Source organism: Terrapene carolina, unplaced genomic scaffold, assembly GCF_002925995.2.
Source record: "Terrapene carolina triunguis isolate 2854851 unplaced genomic scaffold, T_m_triunguis-2.0 Scaffold66, whole genome shotgun sequence".
NCBI classification, from domain to species: Eukaryota; Metazoa; Chordata; order Testudines; family Emydidae; genus Terrapene; species Terrapene triunguis.
Window position 1 is genome coordinate 26,183,491 of NW_020664417.1, and position 20,073 is coordinate 26,203,563.

Sequence of the window (20,073 nt, forward strand, 5' to 3'; positions counted from 1 at the left end):
CTGAGCCGGGCGAGCAGCGCAAGCCGCGCTCTAGGGCTGGGGCAAGGAGAGAAAGTGGGGGTGGGCGCGCGCTCCCGCGCGCTATGCTGCTCGCGCACGCGCGCCAGGTTCTTCCCCGCTCCCCAGCCTGTGAGCTAGCGCGAGGGGGTGCGAGTGTGTGAGTGCATGTGCGTGTGCTGGGTGTACTGGGACCACGGCAGCGTTCAAGCAGCCTTCTTACTTCTGGAGCCGGGACAAGGACCAGACCTTGTGCAAACGCTTCTCCCGCTTCCGCCGCTTCGGGGTTATTTTCCTTTCTTTGGGTGGTCTGGTCCCTCGGCCAACATTGCAGAGGATCTAATTCGCTGGCGAGAACGGACGAAGAACGAGGAGGAGGAAAGGGATCGTTTGTGGCTTCGTGGATGCTCTACTTTTCATGGAAATGCACAAGATTATGCATATTTCTGTCTTCCTGGCTCCTGTGTTCTGGGGACTGATTTGGGGGGTCTATTCTAACAGCATACAAATAGGTAGGTGTCCCTGCCTGGCAGGATTTTTTTTTTCGGATTGAGGTTTAATTTGAAGGGGTTATATTTATTCATTCATTCACAGCTGGCATTGCGCTCGCGTATTCATGTCCTGTCAAGCCCTGAATGCTATGTATTATACACACATGTGTGTGTGTGTGATTTTGTATGACGCCCCCTCCCTTCAGAAATGATGGCTATTCCCCCTTTGCCTTAAACAGAAACGAAATCGTGTAGCTGGTCCGATAGCGGTTTGCCGATGCTAGCTATTCACGTTATTAAGAGACTCGCATCTCTCTGGCGTGATGCAGAATCAACGGCTCCCGACAAATAACATGCCCCCCACGACAGCTGACTAGAAGAGCTCCACCGCCCCAGAGCGAGCGTGCATGTAGCTGCCCCTCTCCCTGACAGCGAGATTAAGTGGCTCCCAGCGATGCGATGCCCAAGGGGGGATGCCCCTGTTGCCTGAAGCTTCTCACTTTGCAGCACTGATCGGGTCTCTTGTTCTGTTTTGTGTTTGTTTCCCTGCAGGGGGGTTGTTTCCGAGGGGTGCCGATCAGGAATACAGTGCATTTCGAGTAGGGATGGTTCAGTTTTCCACTTCAGAGTTTAGGCTGACGCCCCACATCGACAACCTGGAGGTAGCCAACAGCTTCGCCGTCACCAATGCTTGTGAGTAACGAATGCTCGTGTCATTCAAATAATCGTGCACAGGGCTGCTGGGGTGGGGGGAGCGTGAGACCGCAGGGACCCCTTTCTCTCGTGTTCGGGGGAGGGAGGGGAGCAGGGACGCGTGCGCACTGGGGATGGGGCGGTGGGAGAGGGTGGTGTGCAGGCTGTGCAGTGCTTTGCCCCTCGGGTAGCTGCGGGGCAGGTTCGGGGAGAACGCGCCCATCTAATGCTCTCCTCTGGCGATGACTTTGGGGCTCAAAGGGCGCCTCCCACGCGGATGGCACACACTGCTTTACAGATGGTCCAGGTTTAAAATGGTTCCTTTTCGGCTCTTTCCATACATTACATAAGCCTGGCTTACTGCACATGGCGTGGGACCATATGCTAGCTTTCCCCGTCCAGCTGGACAGGCAGGCTCAGCAAATTAAACGCTCCATGCTTAGCTAGGAGCTGTTGAGCTGAGATCCATTTAACTCTCCAATTAATCAATTAAACTTAACTGGGAGAGCCTGCTGCCCATGAAAGCTGTGCAGTGCTAGCTCCGTTGCGCGGCGGTCCTGGCTTCCGCCTTGGTGTGGTACAGCGGTGCTCTGGCAAATAAAGCAGGATGTGCCAGGCGATCGGGAGCGGGGGAAGCCAAACGCGAGTGGATCCGCTCGGGTCTGAGCATCAATAGCTAAATGAGACACGGATCAGCCATTTTACTGTTTGCAATTCTCCATATTACATCAAGCTCCCCCTTCCTTCCATTACCCCAATAATTCAAGCCTCCCTGAGGAACCCCCCGCAGGGGGGCAACTTAACAAGAGACCAGCAAAGAGATCAGATTTTCGGGAGGAAATGCACATTAAGAAGGAGCCCGCTCACTCCCTGTATTTAATCATTGCCACCTCGAGGGTTGTACTGTTGGAAAACGGATGCTTTCTTCTGACACAGACTCTGGGGTTTCTTATAATCTACTGTATTATAATTTCATAGGGCCAGAACAGCTGCCATCCCTTCCCATCCTCTGGATTTCCTGTTTGTTTCCCCGTGTTCAGTTGTTTTGCAGTGGGCAGACAATAAGTAAAATGCCAGGGTCACGCGGAAAAATACCACAGTAAAACCAGCACTCAAAAGCCCCTACGAAGATCGTCGGTTGCAAACCACATCACCTTATCCGACATGGTTGATTGAACGATTAACAATTTTGACTGAGCATGTAGACGCGAGAGGCGTGATTATCCCCCCGTTTTAAAATCACTCAGGCAGAGATTGTTGTTTTTCGTCTTCTTGATAAAATAAAGATACATCAAGAACACATCATAAATCTGCCTGGATGTATAACAAATACATCCTTTGAGTGGGGTATATCAAAATAGCTGGAGTCAGGGTTTTAGTCTTATTTCGATGAAAAGAGAGAGCCATTCCTCGAGTAAGGTGCTTTGCAGTTACGTATGTTATAGAATCATTTGCAAATTTTATCTAGTGGTGTATGTGTGTACACACCGATTCCGATGGGATAATTTTACGCCCATATTTCGCATTGTTTCAGTGTCGGCGGATTGTTTAAACCTGTGCAGTATCTTGAATGAGAAAGGCGCTTTTAAGTTCTGGGAATGAATTATGAACGTTCAGTTTGGCCTGTGAGATTCCCTGATTGTATAGTGGCGGCGCAACACCTTTAAAAAAAAAAAAAAAAAAAAAAGGGAGGACGCCCATTTAGGCGCCTGCCTAACGAGAAAAATCATCTCAGACCCAGCCGATTAGAGCTGCAATTTGTCATTCTAACTTTAAGGGAAAACCGTGCGATACAGAGAAGAAAACCCAAACAACCGTTTAAAATGACAATTGTAACAAATCCAGGAGCCCTAAAAAGGCACACCTGTCCAGGTGGAGCATTAAAAGCTGTATTTTGTCCCCCATGCTCCGAAAGGCTTCTTACATAGTCTCCAGCTTTCAGTCTTGCTCTCCTACCACATCTTTTTGCAGTGAAAATGAGCCCACTGCAGAGACACCGTTTACAAGGACAAACAGGCAACACATACTGATACTAGCTTAGGAAAATGACTGTTCCCTATTGTACACTACGAAGAGAGCATTGCACGGCCACACTGAAGTTTCCCTTAAGTCTACGTGTAGGCTGCACACTCAGCCAGAGTCTCTCATTTTTAAATATGTCTTAAAAAGTGGGAATGAAAGAAGAAGGTATCTTTTTAAAGAAAAACCTTGCTGTTATCTCTGAATAAGGGTATTAATGACTGGGAAAAACACAGATTTCCTCTAACAGCCAGCTAGTTTCATAATTTTATTGCATTAGTTATTTACTATAATGTGAGAGAACTGCCCAATTTATTTAATTGTCGATTTCTCAGCTCGTCAAATATCATGGGAGACTCCAGGGACTTAATACTATTTCTGGGTAGTATTTTCAAGACATTTTGTTACAAATAAGGAACATCTAGTTCAGTTGACTAAAAATCCTAGTCCTCACAAAATTCAAGGTCAGCCTGAATGATTGTTCTGTGTTTTCTTGCTTTTCCACTCCCAAGTCAATGAACTCTTGACTGTGATTTAGTTAAAGCAGCACCAGTGATTTTCCTGCTGCTAACAATCCCTAACGGCAAACATGGCTGCTTTTAAATTTCTTCCAGAAAGTGGAGGAATCATGCTTTCCTTAATAAACCACATTGGATGTTTGTGCCTGACTCGTTCTTGATCTTAAATATCTTCCTCCAGATAACTCCTACAATATTTATCGGACCTTGGGGGAGGGAGCTTAATGAAAGGCACTGACGTCATTAAAGAGCTGAGATAGGCTTTCAGTAGGCTGATGATATCGTGGGCTCTCCTTTTTCTTTCTGTGTGTGGCCAAATCCCAAACTTCCATTTTCAAGCAACTTGAAGATTGGTATCCAGGATAACAGCCTGGTCCATGACAAGCTAAAGTGAGTAAAGTAAGAGCAGGTGGTATCTCTCAAATCTATCATAAGTGAACGTTTAGTGCAGGCATCCTGTTGGTTCTGGATTGAATCAAGAGACACATACTACAAATAATTAGAAATAGTACTTCTTCGATTACCATCCAAGAAAGGTTTGTGATTAGCCAACAGAGGATACTGGAGACCAGTATTTGCTGAGACAGATAAAAATTAGCAGTTCATTTAGAACTGGAGTCAAGTATCAGAGGGGTAGCCGTGTTAGTCTGGATCTGTAAAAAGCAACAAAGAGTCCCGTGGCACCTTTAAGACTAACAGATGTATTGGAGCATAAGCTTTCGTGGGTGAATACATGTCTGACGAAGTGGGTATTCACCCATGAAAGCTTATGCTCCAATACATCTGTTAGTCTTAAAGGTGCCACGGGACTCTGTTGCTTTTTAGAACTAGAGATATTGAACATTTCAAAATTAGCTTTTTTTCCCCCATTATCATTTCCACTACCTCATTCTATGAAATTCGTTCTTATTTGAGTACTGAGATTCTGTATCTGGTTCTGTCTCAGGCTGCTTAACCTACAAAGCATTTTACAGGTGAAATAAAACTGAGATTGGAAACTGCTGCTGTATCTTTACCCAGGCATTTTACGGTAGTCAATTCATCAACCTTGCTTAGCAGAGGTGCTCTTCTGCTAGTTTAGCCCATGCCCCTTAACCAAAGTTCAGTAAGCTAAATGGACAATCATAATATTCAGGAGAAACTGTTACTATTCAAAGTAGTCATGGTAGTGACTGAATAAAACAAAATGCTATTCTGACCACTAGAAACTCTACACAGTACTTGTAAAAATGGAGTTCTGCACCTTTAAGAATAGGTTCACAGGCCGAAGACAAAAATGTCAGACATAGATTAAGCATCCAGCAGATGGCAGACTAGTTCCAACAACAGGCAGTCAGCCTTTCCAACTCCTCGCCTACCAAATGAAATTGTTGAGAGAATAGGAAGTCTTACTCAGCGTTGGATGTTGATTTTAAATGTTTGTAAATCATTCTTTTGAAACAGAGACACATTTCAAAAGTTAGCACGCACGCAGACACATCAACACCCAATAATGGACCGTAAGCAAAGGATCTCCCAAAATAACTAAAGGAAACCCAGGACGCAGGGTGCTCAACAAGTGTTTTTAGTTAAAGATCATATGTATTATTGAAAACATTTAATTGCACTTAAATACTGAGTCTATACACAGAACGAGTGGCTTTTACATAAAGCAGTACTGTTTAAAGTATTACGTTCCCATATGCACAGACAAAGGAAGGAGGCATGCGCGGTTGACAGTTGTCAAAACAGGCAGCAAACAATATGGTGAGTGAGTCCTGATCTGTAGATAATGACCAAAAGACAGATCTGTTGGGAGGGAGGCTCTGCTTTGGGTAGCACAGGTTGCACTACGTTGTGTAACACATACTGCAAGCTGTCATTTGGGAGGGTTCATTTTGGTCTTTAGCAAATACTTGAGGGCAAATCTTCAGCAGCTGGTGTCAATCGAGTAGCACCATTTCTTTCATGCCGGAGGTGAGGCTCTGGTTCGTGGTTTTCATTGAGGGGCTGTGCAGCCCTTACATGGATGAGACAAGTGTGAGTGGTGCTCAGGAGCAAGAGTACAATCTCTCCCTAAGGGGGAAGCGGGCTAGAAGCAGCAGATTTCGATGCGCATAGGTGATTCCAATGACGTAAATCAGGGAAAGAAGTAAAGGGGAAAGGAAAGTTACAAGGTCACTACCATGCACCACAAACTAGTGTTTGGGAGCTTTTGGTGTTTAATAGTTTATAGCGTAAAACTGGAGGTTATCCAGAAAAATGAACTATTAGTCCTTTAGCACAGTATAATTAAACCCAACGCAACTGATGAAATCACGCATCATCTACAATATAAGGAATAGATTCTATTGTATAATTACATCAAAACAGAAAACAGCTGAGGTGATGAACCTTGACAATCTTCCTGTTAACCCTTCAAACACTAAACAGTACCAATTATTTTGTGAACACTGATTTTTTTTTTTTACCCTAAAAAGAGATTTGAGTCCCTTCAAGAGAAGTTTCCTCAGGGTAATGTAAAAGCTCAATAACAGTAACAAGTTATTTATAAAGTAGCCGTGGCACAGAGGTAATATATGTACGATCTTGGAAGTTTAATCTTGCTGGCTCAAGAGGGGGTTGAGCGTTTCCATTTTAAATCAAGTCTTACAGCTCTGCAGGGATCACTGCACCATGACATTATGACAACGAGTTGCTGATTCATGCATAAATCTCAGATCCTCTCATTATATCATCAACCAGCAGCTTTGAAGGAGAGAGGTATTCATGGCATTTGGTTTTCTAGCTATTTTGTACTATAATGCTACAGATGGAATTCTTAAGAGAATAGCATTTAGAACATCACCAGTAAAAACATTTCCAAAATAAATAAATAAATAAACAGAGACTATTCCAGGAAAGCCAGGAGAGATGTATCTGTGTTTATGTGGAGTAAATATGCTCTGGACCAAAAGCAAATATATTGCACAATAATGGTTTGGTTTTGGTTTTAAGGAGAGGAGAAAATGGTTCAATAGTTATGCTTAAGTTTGTTTATATTTCTCCTGTTAGTTCTTTTTCATTTCTTTTCCCCTACAAATCTCTACACAAGAAAGCTATGGAACTTCCTTATAGTTAGAACTGACAAGTGCCAAACTGTACTTACCATAAAAATGATGTAAAAATATCTGTGGATGGTATGCTATATGAACTGTCATAATTCTCACACTCCCAAATAACCCTCCCCCCCACATCTTCTCACTTAAAATCAAGAGCTTTAGCAGCCTTTAAAGTACTTTCTTGCTGTTGGTGGTCGTACAAAATCAAACCCAGGACACTTGTTCCTTGTGATAGTTCCCTCCCTGCTGTGCCTGTTTGCTTCTTGCTGATATTTAAATTTACATACGCAGAGCTGTGAACCAGAAGTTGGGGAGTTAAAACATAAGTGACATTTTTGGTTTGACAGCTTGACTTTCCAGATTTTCATTGCACGTTTGCATTTATTGCACAAATCTTGTCTGTGTCTTAAATATACATCCTATTTATATTTCTGAAGATAGTTCTATTTTAATTAAGTATCAAATGAGTTAGGTTTAACTGCTAATCATGAGATACACATCAATTAAATCTTTACTAGTCTCTAAATATTTGATGAATGAATTATTATTTTACTTGTCATTAAATAACTACTGAAATTAATTTTAGTTCCTTATACTTAGTAATATATTTGTGTGAATTACTACTATAATAACTAATTTACATTGACTTTAAAGGGACTACTCACAGTTCATAAAGTTAAACATGTGCACAAATCTTTGCATGATCTGGACCTACTGTATGAACTGGGGACTGATCTAAAGATGTTGAAGAAAATTATAGTCTTACTACTGATGTCAATAGAGTGGATCAGATTTCTGATTATAAAGATACATTTGAGAATTAAGAGGTGTGTAACTGCTACAATTCTACTTGCACAGTTGATAATTCTTGAGGGAAAATGTTTTTTATTAGTTCCAGATTATTAATGAAATTGTAGGTATGCTATCATTGTTATGTCAATGTGTATACAAGCAGTATACTTAATTTAATTATCAGTAACTTTCTTCTAGAACAGGAGTGGGCAAACTTTTTGGCCTGAGAGCCACATTGGAGTTTCAAAACGGTATGGAGGGCCGGGTAGGGAAGGCTGTGCCTCCCCAAACAGCCTGGCCCCTGACTCCTCCCACTTCCCACCCGCTGACTGCCCCCCTCAGAACCCAAGACCCATCCAACGCCCCCTGCTCCTTGTCCCCTAACCGCCCCCTCCTGGGACCCCCCGCCCCTAACCGCCCCCGGGACCCCACCCCCTATCCAACCACCCCTGCTCCCAGTCCCCTGACTGCTCTGACCCTATCCACATCCCCGCCCCCTGACAGGCCCCCCAGAACTCCTGCCCCTTATCCAACTCCCTGACCCCCTTACCATGCCGCTCAGAGCAGCATGTCTGGCAGCCGCGCCACCTGGCTGGAGCCAGACACGCTGCTGCGCTGCTCAGCAGGAGAGCGCAACCCCGCCGCCCAGAGTGCTGCCCGTGCGGCGACGTAGCTGTGGGGGAGGGAGGACAGTGGGGGAGGGGCTGGGGGCTAGCCTCCCTGGCTGGGAGCTCAAGGGCCGGGCAGGATAGTCCCGCAGGCCGGATGTTGCCCGCGGGCCGTAGTTTGCCCACCTCTGTTCTAGAATATGTCATGTCTACATCTTGACAGAAAAAGGTTTATGCAATGATAAGACCATTTGTAAAATCTGAAGTGACCTTATAGAAAGTTCTAATAAGACCAATTATTTGATACTAAAATGTTTGGAAAAATACTCCATACTAAACTTGTCAAATGAATGCAACTAATAAGTAAATACTTGGCTTTGGCGTAATATAAAGAAAAAGATGGAAATTGTTTAAACCACACAATAACTTTCTAAATAAGATGATTCCAAAAGCCTTTACAAGCAAAATTAGTATTTTAAGTCAACCTTCCCATCTCTATAAATCATCTGGGAGCATGAATTACCAATATTTTATACTGAAAGCTCTGTCCTGCATTCTTGGATAGCGGACACTGGCACTGAAGCCAAAGCCTGTAGGATCAGGCTCAAAGTAATGTTGAGAAAAGGTTTGAATAGGTAAATGCATCACACACATGTTGATTAAGTATTGTGCTTCTCATATGAGAACTCCTGAGTCAAAATATTTTTATTTTATTATATATTTAAATTGTTTGATAACTGTAGGTACCACAAGTTAGGTATCTGGCATACAGTGGCTAACATCACAGTAGTGTGAGAAATTATATTGGTAGAAGATCAAGAATTAGGGATTCACTCATGTAGTTTTCTACAGTTGTTCTGCCCATTGTGATTTTATTCTTTTGTGTCACATAGTTGACTGAAATCTGGTTTCAGTGTTGTAGAAGGTTTAGCTGTTGTAGAAATCTGTCTTACGTTATTTGAAATTAATGTGTTTTGTATCAGCATTATTATTTTATTTTAAAATCTTCAGGTTTTATTTTAAAAAGTTTAATTAAAATTGTACATTGGTTACAAATACATATTAGTTTTAAGGTAGTTAAAATGGAAAAGGTACTTTGATGATGAATAAACAGTCTGGCATTCCATTAGTGAATACTTTACAATTTATTTGAATGGAAAGGAGAGATTAAAAGAACTATGCAAATATAGTGAATGCATATTTTTAAAAAAATCACCTGTTAATATATATATATAAAATACATACTGTGTCATCTGTAGCTCCATTTACCGCACTGTATTTCTAATTTGTAATGTGTACTTACAGTGATATGGATTATGCTGTTTTAAGTATTACTTCTAATATCTACGCTTCATGTATCTTTTTGTCTATGGTGCAGAGGTGCTTTGTGAATCACTGATCCAGGGGAATACATCCTCATTTTTTTTTACTTTTCCCTAAATACATCTTTGACATTTTGTATGCTTTTAAGAAACTTTAAGCGTTTTCTTACCTATACATTGGTTAGTTTAAAAGGGAAGTGTGTTTGTGCAAAGTTTCCATTTGGAGAATGAAGTCAGTGAGTAACGCTTTTTGGGCCTGATTCTGATTTCATTTACACTTTTTCAAACAGTGTAACTCTATTGGTCTTCAGTATGCCTAGGTAAAGAGTACAAAAAGATGTAACAAAGAAAAGACTTTCACCAAGAGATATTAATTATTCTCTACAAAATAAGGGTCCAGTTCTTCTACAGTAGCTGACTTTGAATATCATCTTACTCCACAGCCAATCTTATAGAAACTAATGAGATTGCTTTTTGGGTTAAGGAAGGTACTATATTCAATGCAATTAAAGGTGGCAGGATCAGGCCATAAGAAATTTCCTGTTTCAGGACAAAGCTATAACTTTATTCTATATCAGACCAGGCTGTTCAGCTCTATATTAACAGAGTTAACTTGGCATGGGATCCTCTTGGATGTTTGCTTGATGGTGCTGTGCCTACAACTGAATTACCACTTGAATTATTCTGTGAATAGCTTATTGTGCACATCAGAAATGTATCTTCATTTGTTAAACACTGAAGTTAAATTGTTTTAGATACTGAAAAGAAGAGAAAAATGGCAATTTCCCATTTGTGGTCTAATCCCATGATCCTTTTGCTGGCAAAATTCCCACTGAAGTCCATGAGAGTATTTACTTGTCATGTGCAGTGTAGGGGGAATGTCAGTAAAAATGTTCATGTAGGGCCAGATTTTCAAGTTTTCAGAATACGCAATTGGTGCTAGATTTTCAAGAGTTCCGCACTCAGCAGGTTCTCTTTGTGACATTCATGGCTCAATATTCAAAAGAACTCAGCACCAAACATGCTGAGCTCTTTTGAAAATATGGCTACTTATTTTGGTGCCTATGTGAACACTGGACTCTCTTGAAAACCTGTGCCACCATTTCTATTTTGTTTACCAGTAGACTGTATCACCCTTGAAAACTTATAAATGCAGTTTCTTTCATAGATAAAGCCAAATCAGCTTAACTCCAGCTTCAAGTCCACTCGAGGCAAGGATACTGTAACTGAGATAGTACATAAAATGGTCACAATAACCAACATCTGATGAAGTCTAGTTGCTATGTTATCCCACCTTTTCATTTTAGTCTCTGATTGAATTTCAGTTACGTAATACTGCATTTTCTCATATTACTGTAGTTAAGAATGTCATCTCAGCATTTTTATAAGAAATGTCTATTTATAAAGAGTTAAAATTTTGACCCAGGCTGAAATATCTTTATGCCCAGTTTCAGCCTGGGAGCAAAGAGTTTGATTTTATTTCCTTTTTAATGATTTGAAAAATAAAAGGGCTTGACTCTAAAATGTTAAGAATGAAAAGCAAAAAACAAAGCAGTCCATTAGGTAGTGCTTTCAGTTGCTTTTTTACCACCTCCTAGAATTTAAATGACTGTTATTGAATTGCAGAAGTTTTGCAGCCCACTAATGCATGGCATCAGCTATCAGTCAGTGGCTTGTTTTGAGGTGGAAAGAGAAATAGCTACTGCAAATTCAAACTAACCTTTTTCATAAAAAATGCCATTTGTTACCTTTTAACAGGAGTAAGGGCATATCCAGCTTCCTTCTCCAAGGCTGAGAAAGGCCTCTTGGTAGTGGGACAAGATGGCTTTTCTGCACAGGTTGTGAATGTGCTGCTCAAGGAGTATGCAGTCCTTATATGGTGCAGAGCCCTGCTCTGTGAGTGGCAACACCCCTGCAATGGGACGGAGGGAGGAAAGGTTGAGGCATGGTGGCAGAAGGAAGGGCTGGAGGTAGGCCTGGAAGAGCCACTGTTGTGCAGTGAGAGGATTGTTTAAGGGTCTTCACAGGTTACTTCAGTCGCTGAGCTAGAGTATAGAGGATAGAGTAGCTCTGTAGCCTGAAGGAAGGATTCGTCCCACGGTCCACCCCACTTTCCATCTCTGTCCAAATTCATTTGCCCAGTCCCTGGCCAAGTTATGCGGTCTAGGCCCTGGAGTTGTTCCTTGTGTATGTGATATTTATCTAAGTCTGCTCTGTGCCCATAACACCAAAAAGCTGCTATGATCTGTCATTTCAGTGATGCACAAAATAGGGATTTAAACCATTTGGAGCTTTTGCAATCAGTTGGATCAATAATCTGCCTTTTTAAAAGTCTCCAACTACATTACCATATAGACTCCAATGGCTCATTTGGAAGTGTTACAGCCATTTGCTCAGTGGGCCCGTTGCTTCAAACTGTTGACTATGGTGGGACTTGAGGGTGCTGAGCTGCTGCTTACTGGAGATTCTCATCTCTTCATAGGATTGGGCACAGAGTTAAACAAATCAAATATTTTTGTAGAAATATCATGAAAATCATTGAGTAAATTATTCAACCAACAAATACTAACTGACCAGCTTTACCCATAGAGTATAGTTTTAGTAACCAACTTCTAATGAAAGATTTACACTTGTTGACAATGCAAGTGATTTTCTTAAATAGTACTAAAAGAGAGAGTGACAGATATAAAAAATAAGGGAATAGAGCAGAATTGAGGTGCTATGCCATAGGTTGTGAGTTCCAGTGAGAATACCTTTTTGGTATTATAAAAATGCTATCAATTTTTATTTCAATTCAATCATTTCATTACATCTGGCCAATATTTAAGTGTTATGCCTATATGCTAGAGGATACTTTGTAATATGGACAGGATTACTACATAACCAGATGATTTCATCCCTGCAGGCGATCTAATAATTTGCAGTATGAAGACAGCAAGCTGAGAACCTGATTCTGTTTCTGCTGAAGGCAGTGGCAAAGCTCCTATTGACTTCAGTGGGAACAGGATCAAGCCCTAAGTGCATGTAGTGTGAGTTTTTAGTTTTCCAATCTAGTCAACATGGTAAATATGGCAGACTAGTATATTGCAGTGTATGTGTAAAAGGGAGAAATCTGAACATTTTTAGTAAATTGTATTAAAATATTTGGCCATTTATCTACCTTTCTTGACAAGAGAACACTGTGGAGGATAATGAGGTACTCTAGTTTATGTGACCCAGGATTCCAAGTATTTCAAAACACTTCTAACATGGTTTCTAAAGAGGAAGTGTGGAAATACTAGCAGGATTGTTAAAACAATGTAATTTAGCACAAGTATGTAGCTGAAACTGTGTTAGTTAAGCCATTTTTGGAAATGGGTTTGATTTCTGCTTGTGTAGATCGGTCCTAAAGATGAACAGCAAAGCAAAGATAATGTTTTTTCCCTTTCCTCCTTTGCATTTTACCTTTAAAAGAATACTGTCATGATACTTACTTTATTTAGGCAATATCTATGTGAAATTTAAAAAGGAAATTACTTGCAGGATTGTTTAAACTGGCTCCAGTTCTGCTCTTATAGAAAGTAGCAAAACTCCACTCTGGAAATAACTGTGCACAACTACATACTACTAGCACTGAATTTTCTAGGAAACAGAGCATTGTAACATTTGTTTGGAGGAAAATACAACTTTATTTATATTTACTTCTGTGTGTGTGTGTGTGTGCCTGAGTGAGTGTGCATGTATGTGTGTATGTATGTATGTGGCCAACATTTTCGAAAGTGACTAGTAATTTTGAGTGTCTCAATTTTTGGAAACTCAATGTAAGACACCTTCAAGGGACAAACCTTTTAAGAAAATTCTTATTAGCCATGCTCTGAAAATCAGGCTTCCTTAAGGTATCTCAAATTGGGCACCCAAAATCACTAATCATTTTGAAGATTTTAGCTGTAGTCCTTGTAAAGTAATATAATGAAAAGGGAAATCAATTTCTGAGGCTACCAACTATGATATAGTTAATTCAAACAATCTGGGGCAGATCCTGAACTGGTGTAAATGGTCATAGTTCCATTGGATCTGTCCCTCTGTGTAAATGTTGTTGTTTTTTAGATCTGTAACTCTAGTGTGAATGTTCTGTTGACTATAAATTGACACTCTAAACTGAAATAAACAACACTAATATTGTGACAAAAGCAAATATATTAAAAGGCCATTCTTCCTGTGTTTGTCAGTGTGACTTGGTCTTGCAGGGTTCTCAGATGAAAGAGTTCTATGAAATGTGCAATACTAAAGCCCAATGAGATACATAAAGGATTTGATTGTTTTTTGTAGGTTTGTGTCACCTATGAAATGTTTCTTAAAATATTATATAGGGTTTTTTGTGTGTTTCTCTAGACTACCATCAAAGATAAAACAATGGAGCTATTGTTATGTCTTGGTTCTTGCATGTTACTTTAAAGTAAATTTAGTGGAACAATATAAAACACATACACATCTTGAATATTAAGATCAAATAGTAAAACTATGTATTAAAAGAGAAGGCTTTGGTTAAGAAATGGGAAAGAAAATCTTTTATTTAAAAAATAAAGATGATGTATTCCCTACTGGTTTGAAAAAAAAAAAAAAAGATTCCCACTTAAACTATTAATTATGGGATAAATTTTAGTCTCACCTATGCAGGTGTGACTCCCATTGACATCAATTTATAATTACAATAATAAAAAGATGATGCTTGAGTTACTGCTAAATGTGTTATTTCCATCAAACTAAAACCACCCCAAGTGCCATTGAATTAGCATTTGCACGCTGAAAGTATGAAGATATACCATAATTCATAAAACTATCAAGTCTGAGGGCATGTTATTTTCAGAATGATGTTCAGTGTGATGATGAAAATAGCATCTCTACATCCCTACAAACATGTAGAGTGTTGACTCTTGGGAGATCAGAAGCTTTCTTAGAGTGCTTTTTTTTTTTTCTGACATGATTAATTCCTATTTGCTGTGACAGCAGTGGATCATTCTAGATCATAATGTCTTTTTTGGTTGTGTCAAATAAATGGTGTATTCCACAGAATACTTTACATCTGTGACAACCATTTGGAGCACCATTTGAATCATGATACTTTTTCTCTTCCCATTACCCTTATCCTTTCGGAGATGACAAAAATGCCTAATTGCTTCTGCTTTAGGAATTTTGTTTTCCACTCTGTTGAGAAGTAGGTGTTTCTGGCTTATATGTGGACCCACAAATACTGTCATGCTTATCAGTATTAGTTTCATTTTATGGTATACCCAGATGACTAAGTACTGCGTAAACTTTTCTGCCTCCGTTTCTGGGCTTGATCCCGTCAATATTCAAAATCCGTCTAATAGCCTGTATTGTGTGATATTTCATTCTGACATGATAAATAGAGAAGAAAACATTTCAGCATGTGAAAAAACAGAAAATTTCAAACTGAATCTACACTGTCAAAAACCCATTATAATAAAATGAAGGAGTGGGGGAGAACTTTGCTTGTAGGTTTATCTTCTTTCCTTTCTGTGAAATATTTTTGACAGCATTCACCTGGTTTTGAAGTTGCCTGTTTCACCTGTTTGGAGTGTTTATTGTATTTTCTAGCCTTGAAAACAGTAGATCATGTTGCAGAGTCAGCTTTTTTAGTCCAATATTCAAACATGAAAGAAAAGTGAACACTGTTGTGATGGGAGCCAGGTGTTACACTGTTAGATCTGCTTTATATCAAGCCATTAAATCTTCCCCATTCATTGTTCTCAAAAACATGAGCTCTGCTACTACTACTTTGTTGTTTTAAAAGTTTGTGAAAATAATAGTATTAACTCTCTAATTCTGATTCACCAGTGATTCTATATGGAGAAATTTATATCTTGCAATTTTCCAGGTTGACCATTCAAAATAAATAAAAGTTCTTTTCAACCTTGTCTGTAAGTATCCTTTGAAACATGATGCTGAAGCTCTCACAGCACCCAGAAGCAGGTGTGACCTTTCTGTGTCACTTTTGGTAACAACTTAAAAAAAAACCCCAAACACTTACCAAACATGTCGCTGTGTTCCTTGCTCCCTCCTGCATTCAGCTCAAACATATGTTTTGGAGGGTAGCGGTTTGAATGTTTAGTTCTCCCTCTTGATACAAAAAATCCTACTTTCCCCTTTTCTGGGCTCTTCTATTCTCCTCTGCCCCTGACCAATGCAGCCCCCCAAAATATTTCCTTCCTCAGGGTTCTTAGGGAGTAGACCATTCCTCTACCCACTAGTATCATTTTTAACTTTCCCAGGTTCAGCTTCAGCAAGAAACTTTTCATCTAGGACAGGGTGGCCAACCTGAGCCTGAGAAGGAGCCAGAATTTACCAATGTACATTGCCAAAGAGCCACAGTAATACATCAGCAGCCCCCCATCTGCTCCCCCCCCACCACCATTCCCTGCGCCTCCTGCCCACCGGCAGCCCCGCCGATCAGCGCCTCCCCCTCCCTCCCCGCATCTCCCGATCAGCTGTTTGTGGCATGCAGGAGGCTCTGGGGGGGGAAGGGGGAGGAGCAAGGGCACGGCAGGCTCAGGGGAGGGAGCAGGAAGGGGTGGAGCGGGGGCAGGGCCTGCGGCAGAGCCAGGGGTTGAGCAGTGAGCACCTCCCTGCACGTTGGAAAGTTGGCGCCTGTAGTTCCAGCCTCGGAGTCGGTGCCTATACAGGGAGCCACATATTAACTTCTGAAGAGCTGCATGTGGCTCCAGAACCACAGGTTGGCCACCCCTGATCTAGTTGTTGATTTTGCATAGGCACTGGATCAGCTGGGTGATGGTGATGGTAGTGAAGGAGCTACATAGTTGAGTATATTTACATATGTTTAACACTGTAGACCTTGACATCTCATGATCCCCCATGTAACTCCATAGATGCATTAAATAGGACATGAGAGGAACAATATAGCCTCGCACATCTTCATAAGTGAGAGGTGCAGTTGTCTATTGCTACACTATGGGAGCACTTTGAGAGTAAGGTTCTGAGTCAGATTAGAGCATGTCCAGGCAGCCCTCCAGATCCTTAGGACTATGGATCAGGTTTGGATGGTCTTTAATGTTAGTAGGCCTTCCTGTTGTGTGAATCTCAGATTCTGAGAATGAAGATGGGATGGTAGCATTACATACTTTCTATGAGGTTATCCCTGATTCTGTGATCTTTTCTGTAAAATAGGCAGATAGTTCTTTGTAGAGTGTGTGACAGCCTCCTAATTTTCAGCAATCTCTGCTTAGAAATAGTTTTTCCTTTTGTGAGGAATTTTCCATTTACTATACTTTGTGGATTCAATCTAGAATGGCTGCCATTGTAGAGGCTGGTCCAGGGCTGAAGGGGATATCTTTTCTAGGGATGTTTTGACCAAATTCTTTCACTGAACATTTGGAGGTACTAGTGGAGATTTTAGACTGTAACCTCTGAATTGTTATTACTAATTATTTGTATTACCATAATGCCTAGAAGCCCTAGTTATAGATCAGAAGTCTAGTCATAGACCCCATTGTGCTACATTACAAACACAGAACAAAAAGCTTACAATCTAAGTATAAGACAGGAGACAACAGATGGATATGAACAGATAGGTGAGGGAGTACAAAGAAACAAGGCGACAGTATTGGTCAGCATGATAGGCTGTGGTCTCAGTGCACCAACTGCTGTAAAGTTTTTTTTATAGGCATCACTGCAAAGGAGGGCTTTCATGTGGACGAACAATGATAAGTAGGCCATGTTCAGCAAGGAACATGTACATGAAGATTGGTTTTCTATCCAGTCCATCTTCTTGGTCAGTAATTGTAACCATTTGACTGAAGAGATCGTCTTGGCACACATTGTCATTTAAGTCTTTGGAGTTCAGATTGGTAACTAGTCCAAAAGGATGGCCACCTTGGGTTGAAAGAGTACTCAACTGTGGCCTGTCTCGGTGTTGGAATCATTGTGTTCAGAGGAAAAGCTGTGAAGGTCTGGACAAAAACCTGGTAGTCTTCAGGGTACCAGAAAGAGGCACTAAGAGACACAGCAATAATATTCTCTGTCCACTTACTGGTGAAGCTTACCAGAAACGTTACACTGTTGAACTCATGCTCTCGTATCTTGTAAAATTAAGTAGGGAAATATGGGATCCATTGGTGTTAAATACTGTAGATGCCTCCCAATTGGAGGTGGGGTTCCAGTTCCCTCTAATGAACAGCTGGTAGGCCCTTAGTCAGGAAGTCGTGTCTTGACACTGATATTTTGTCAGTTATTGTTCTGTTCATAAACTTCCCTGTCTGTGGAAGATTGTTGAGAGGGCTGTGGAGAGGCAACTTTGATATCAGTTCAAGGCCTTGGATTTCACTGATCCCTTCCAGTCCATCATTAATGCTGATCATGGGGGAAATGACACTATTCCCATGAGCTGGTATATCCTCCTGGTGATGGATAATAGCCAGGTGGCTATACTGACTCTTATAGATCTCTTAACAGCATTTGATACTATTGCCCATGAGGTTTTGTTAGCTGTCCTGCAGCCCTTGGTTGAGGTAGATATTCTTTTCTCTTCCGTCGATCTCAGAAGGTGATTTGGGGCAGTTGCCTGCAAGGCAGCTCTTGTAGTGGTTTTTGCTAGGCTCTGTTTTCTCATCCTCCTTTCAACATCTGAGAGTGTCTGCATGGAGGTGGTAAGGAAATTTGGGTGTGTGGTGTCCTTAATGTGAAGAAGATATACAGATTTTCCTTGTTTTTTCCATATCTGGACAGTTTAGTATCAGTGTTTGACCAGTGCCTGGCCAAATCTGGCACTTAGATGGCTGAGACCAGGCCAAAGTTCAGCTCAGATAAGGTGTAGTTGACCTTCGTGGTTGGGGGAAGGATTTGATGGCATAGGAGTATTTTTCTCTTCATTATTGTCTTTTTGTACATTTTGTTCATGTAGACATAGCTCACTTTATTTATAAATCAATCAACAAATATGCAAGATCTCCACTGTGTATGCACACAATCAACAATGCACACATGTAAGTGCTCCATTCCCAGATGGGGAGTTAAGCAATTTTGAGGGCATTTTTCTTTGTGGACAAGTTTTTTACTCTTGGGATGACTGGACACAAAGGGTGCAAGTTGCATCCCACTTTATGCTCCTGTTCTCCTGCAGAGGAGGAGAATACAGTATGAATGGCTTCCTCTTTTTTCATTTGCTGTATAGAAAATTTAGCAGGGTTTTAAAATAACAACAAAATGGATATGATCAGACCAAACTCCCTGCACAATACATTCCTCTCTTGCACAGCACAAGAAGTGAGCAATTTGAAGCTGTAGAATAGAATAGAATAACTGTAGCCCTTTGTCACTTAACAGGAAATGAAAAAACAAAAACAAAAAAACGAAAACAAAAAGAAGTTTGTTTATTTATTTATTTATTTTACAGGCAGTGTAATGACACCGTGATTACAAAATCTTATGCAACCCTCAGGAACAGTTTGATTTTTTTTTCTTTGTTTGATCTAACTAATTCTTACAACTAACACAAATCCTGAAAGGTCCTAAGCATCTACAACTTTAATTGAAGTCAGTGGGAATTGCCAAAGTTCACACTTCACAGGATTTGGCCCATACTTTCCCATCCATTTTAGCTGTTTGATGTGTTTGAAAACATTTAATCTAGCTTTGAGCCACACACACAAATATGAAAAACAGAGTATATAGAAAACATTTTTGTGTTTTAAATAACAACTTTGCATGAGGAGTGCTCGGGGCAATTAATTCCTGCTGCATGCATGTGGTTTGAGTAGAACTATGGCATAAACTTTATAGTAACAAAAATTATCCAGAGTGTAAAATCCATGGTCCAGTGCAATGTCTTTATTTCTGTGTTGTACAGGGCAGAACATAATGTCAGCACTTAATAATGATTGGGGATGTGCAATCTGATTTGGTTAAATATTCAGTAAGAATTCCCCTAAACCACTGTTCATTCTTCATAGCAAACCCAAACTGAATTTTTCTGAAGATTTGAAAATGTGTTTTGGTTAAGGACAATTCTATTCGCTATGTCTGGCAGATAGAGAAGATCCCAATATGCCCTTCTCTCCGGCCTCCTCAAAACTGTGCCTCTCCAGATAGAGTCCCCTCTCTGTACCTCTTACCTCACTTGTATATTTCTCCAAAAATTTCCCTATCTGCTTTTCTAATGCCCATCTCTAATCTCCCCAGAGATTCCCCTGACTGTATTTTTCTCACACATGTAGTACTAACTATATATCAGTCTTTCCCTTTCTGCTGTGCCACTCATGAGTAACCAACTTATCCAAACAAGTGCTGAAAACATGTTGTGTGTAAACATAAATATATAGTGGGTCAGATCCTTAGCCCCACCAAGTCCCCTTTGCACAATTCCTGTGATATTAAGGGCACTTAAAACTATCCGTAATGTGGACTCCCCTAGTATACTAGGGATTCTCCTGGCAAAGCTTAACTGGTGTTATGCTCATACAAAGCACACGGGATCTTTTCAGGAGAAGGTAAATACGCAGCATTTATTGAAAATACAACAGTTAGCATATGTTTTTCTC

The 20,073-nt window shown here is 40.7% G+C and overlaps 1 protein-coding gene across 3 annotated transcripts in view; it reads left to right on the plus strand.

Moving 5' to 3' along the window:
• The first annotated feature begins 212 nt into the window (after positions 1-212).
• The window catches only part of GRIA2 (glutamate ionotropic receptor AMPA type subunit 2), a 131,252-nt gene continuing 111,391 nt past the window's right edge, over positions 213-20,073 (plus strand). For 2 of the 3 annotated variants that reach the window (XM_024211563.2, XM_024211564.2), the window contains exons 1-2: positions 213-509; positions 1,041-1,181. In XM_024211563.2, coding sequence (XP_024067331.1) covers positions 416-509; positions 1,041-1,181 — 235 coding nt within the window. In that variant the 5' untranslated portion in view covers positions 213-415. Of the gene's footprint in view, positions 510-1,040; positions 1,182-20,073 lie in introns of those variants that run through there. The other variant, XM_029910596.1, reaches the window with a different exon arrangement.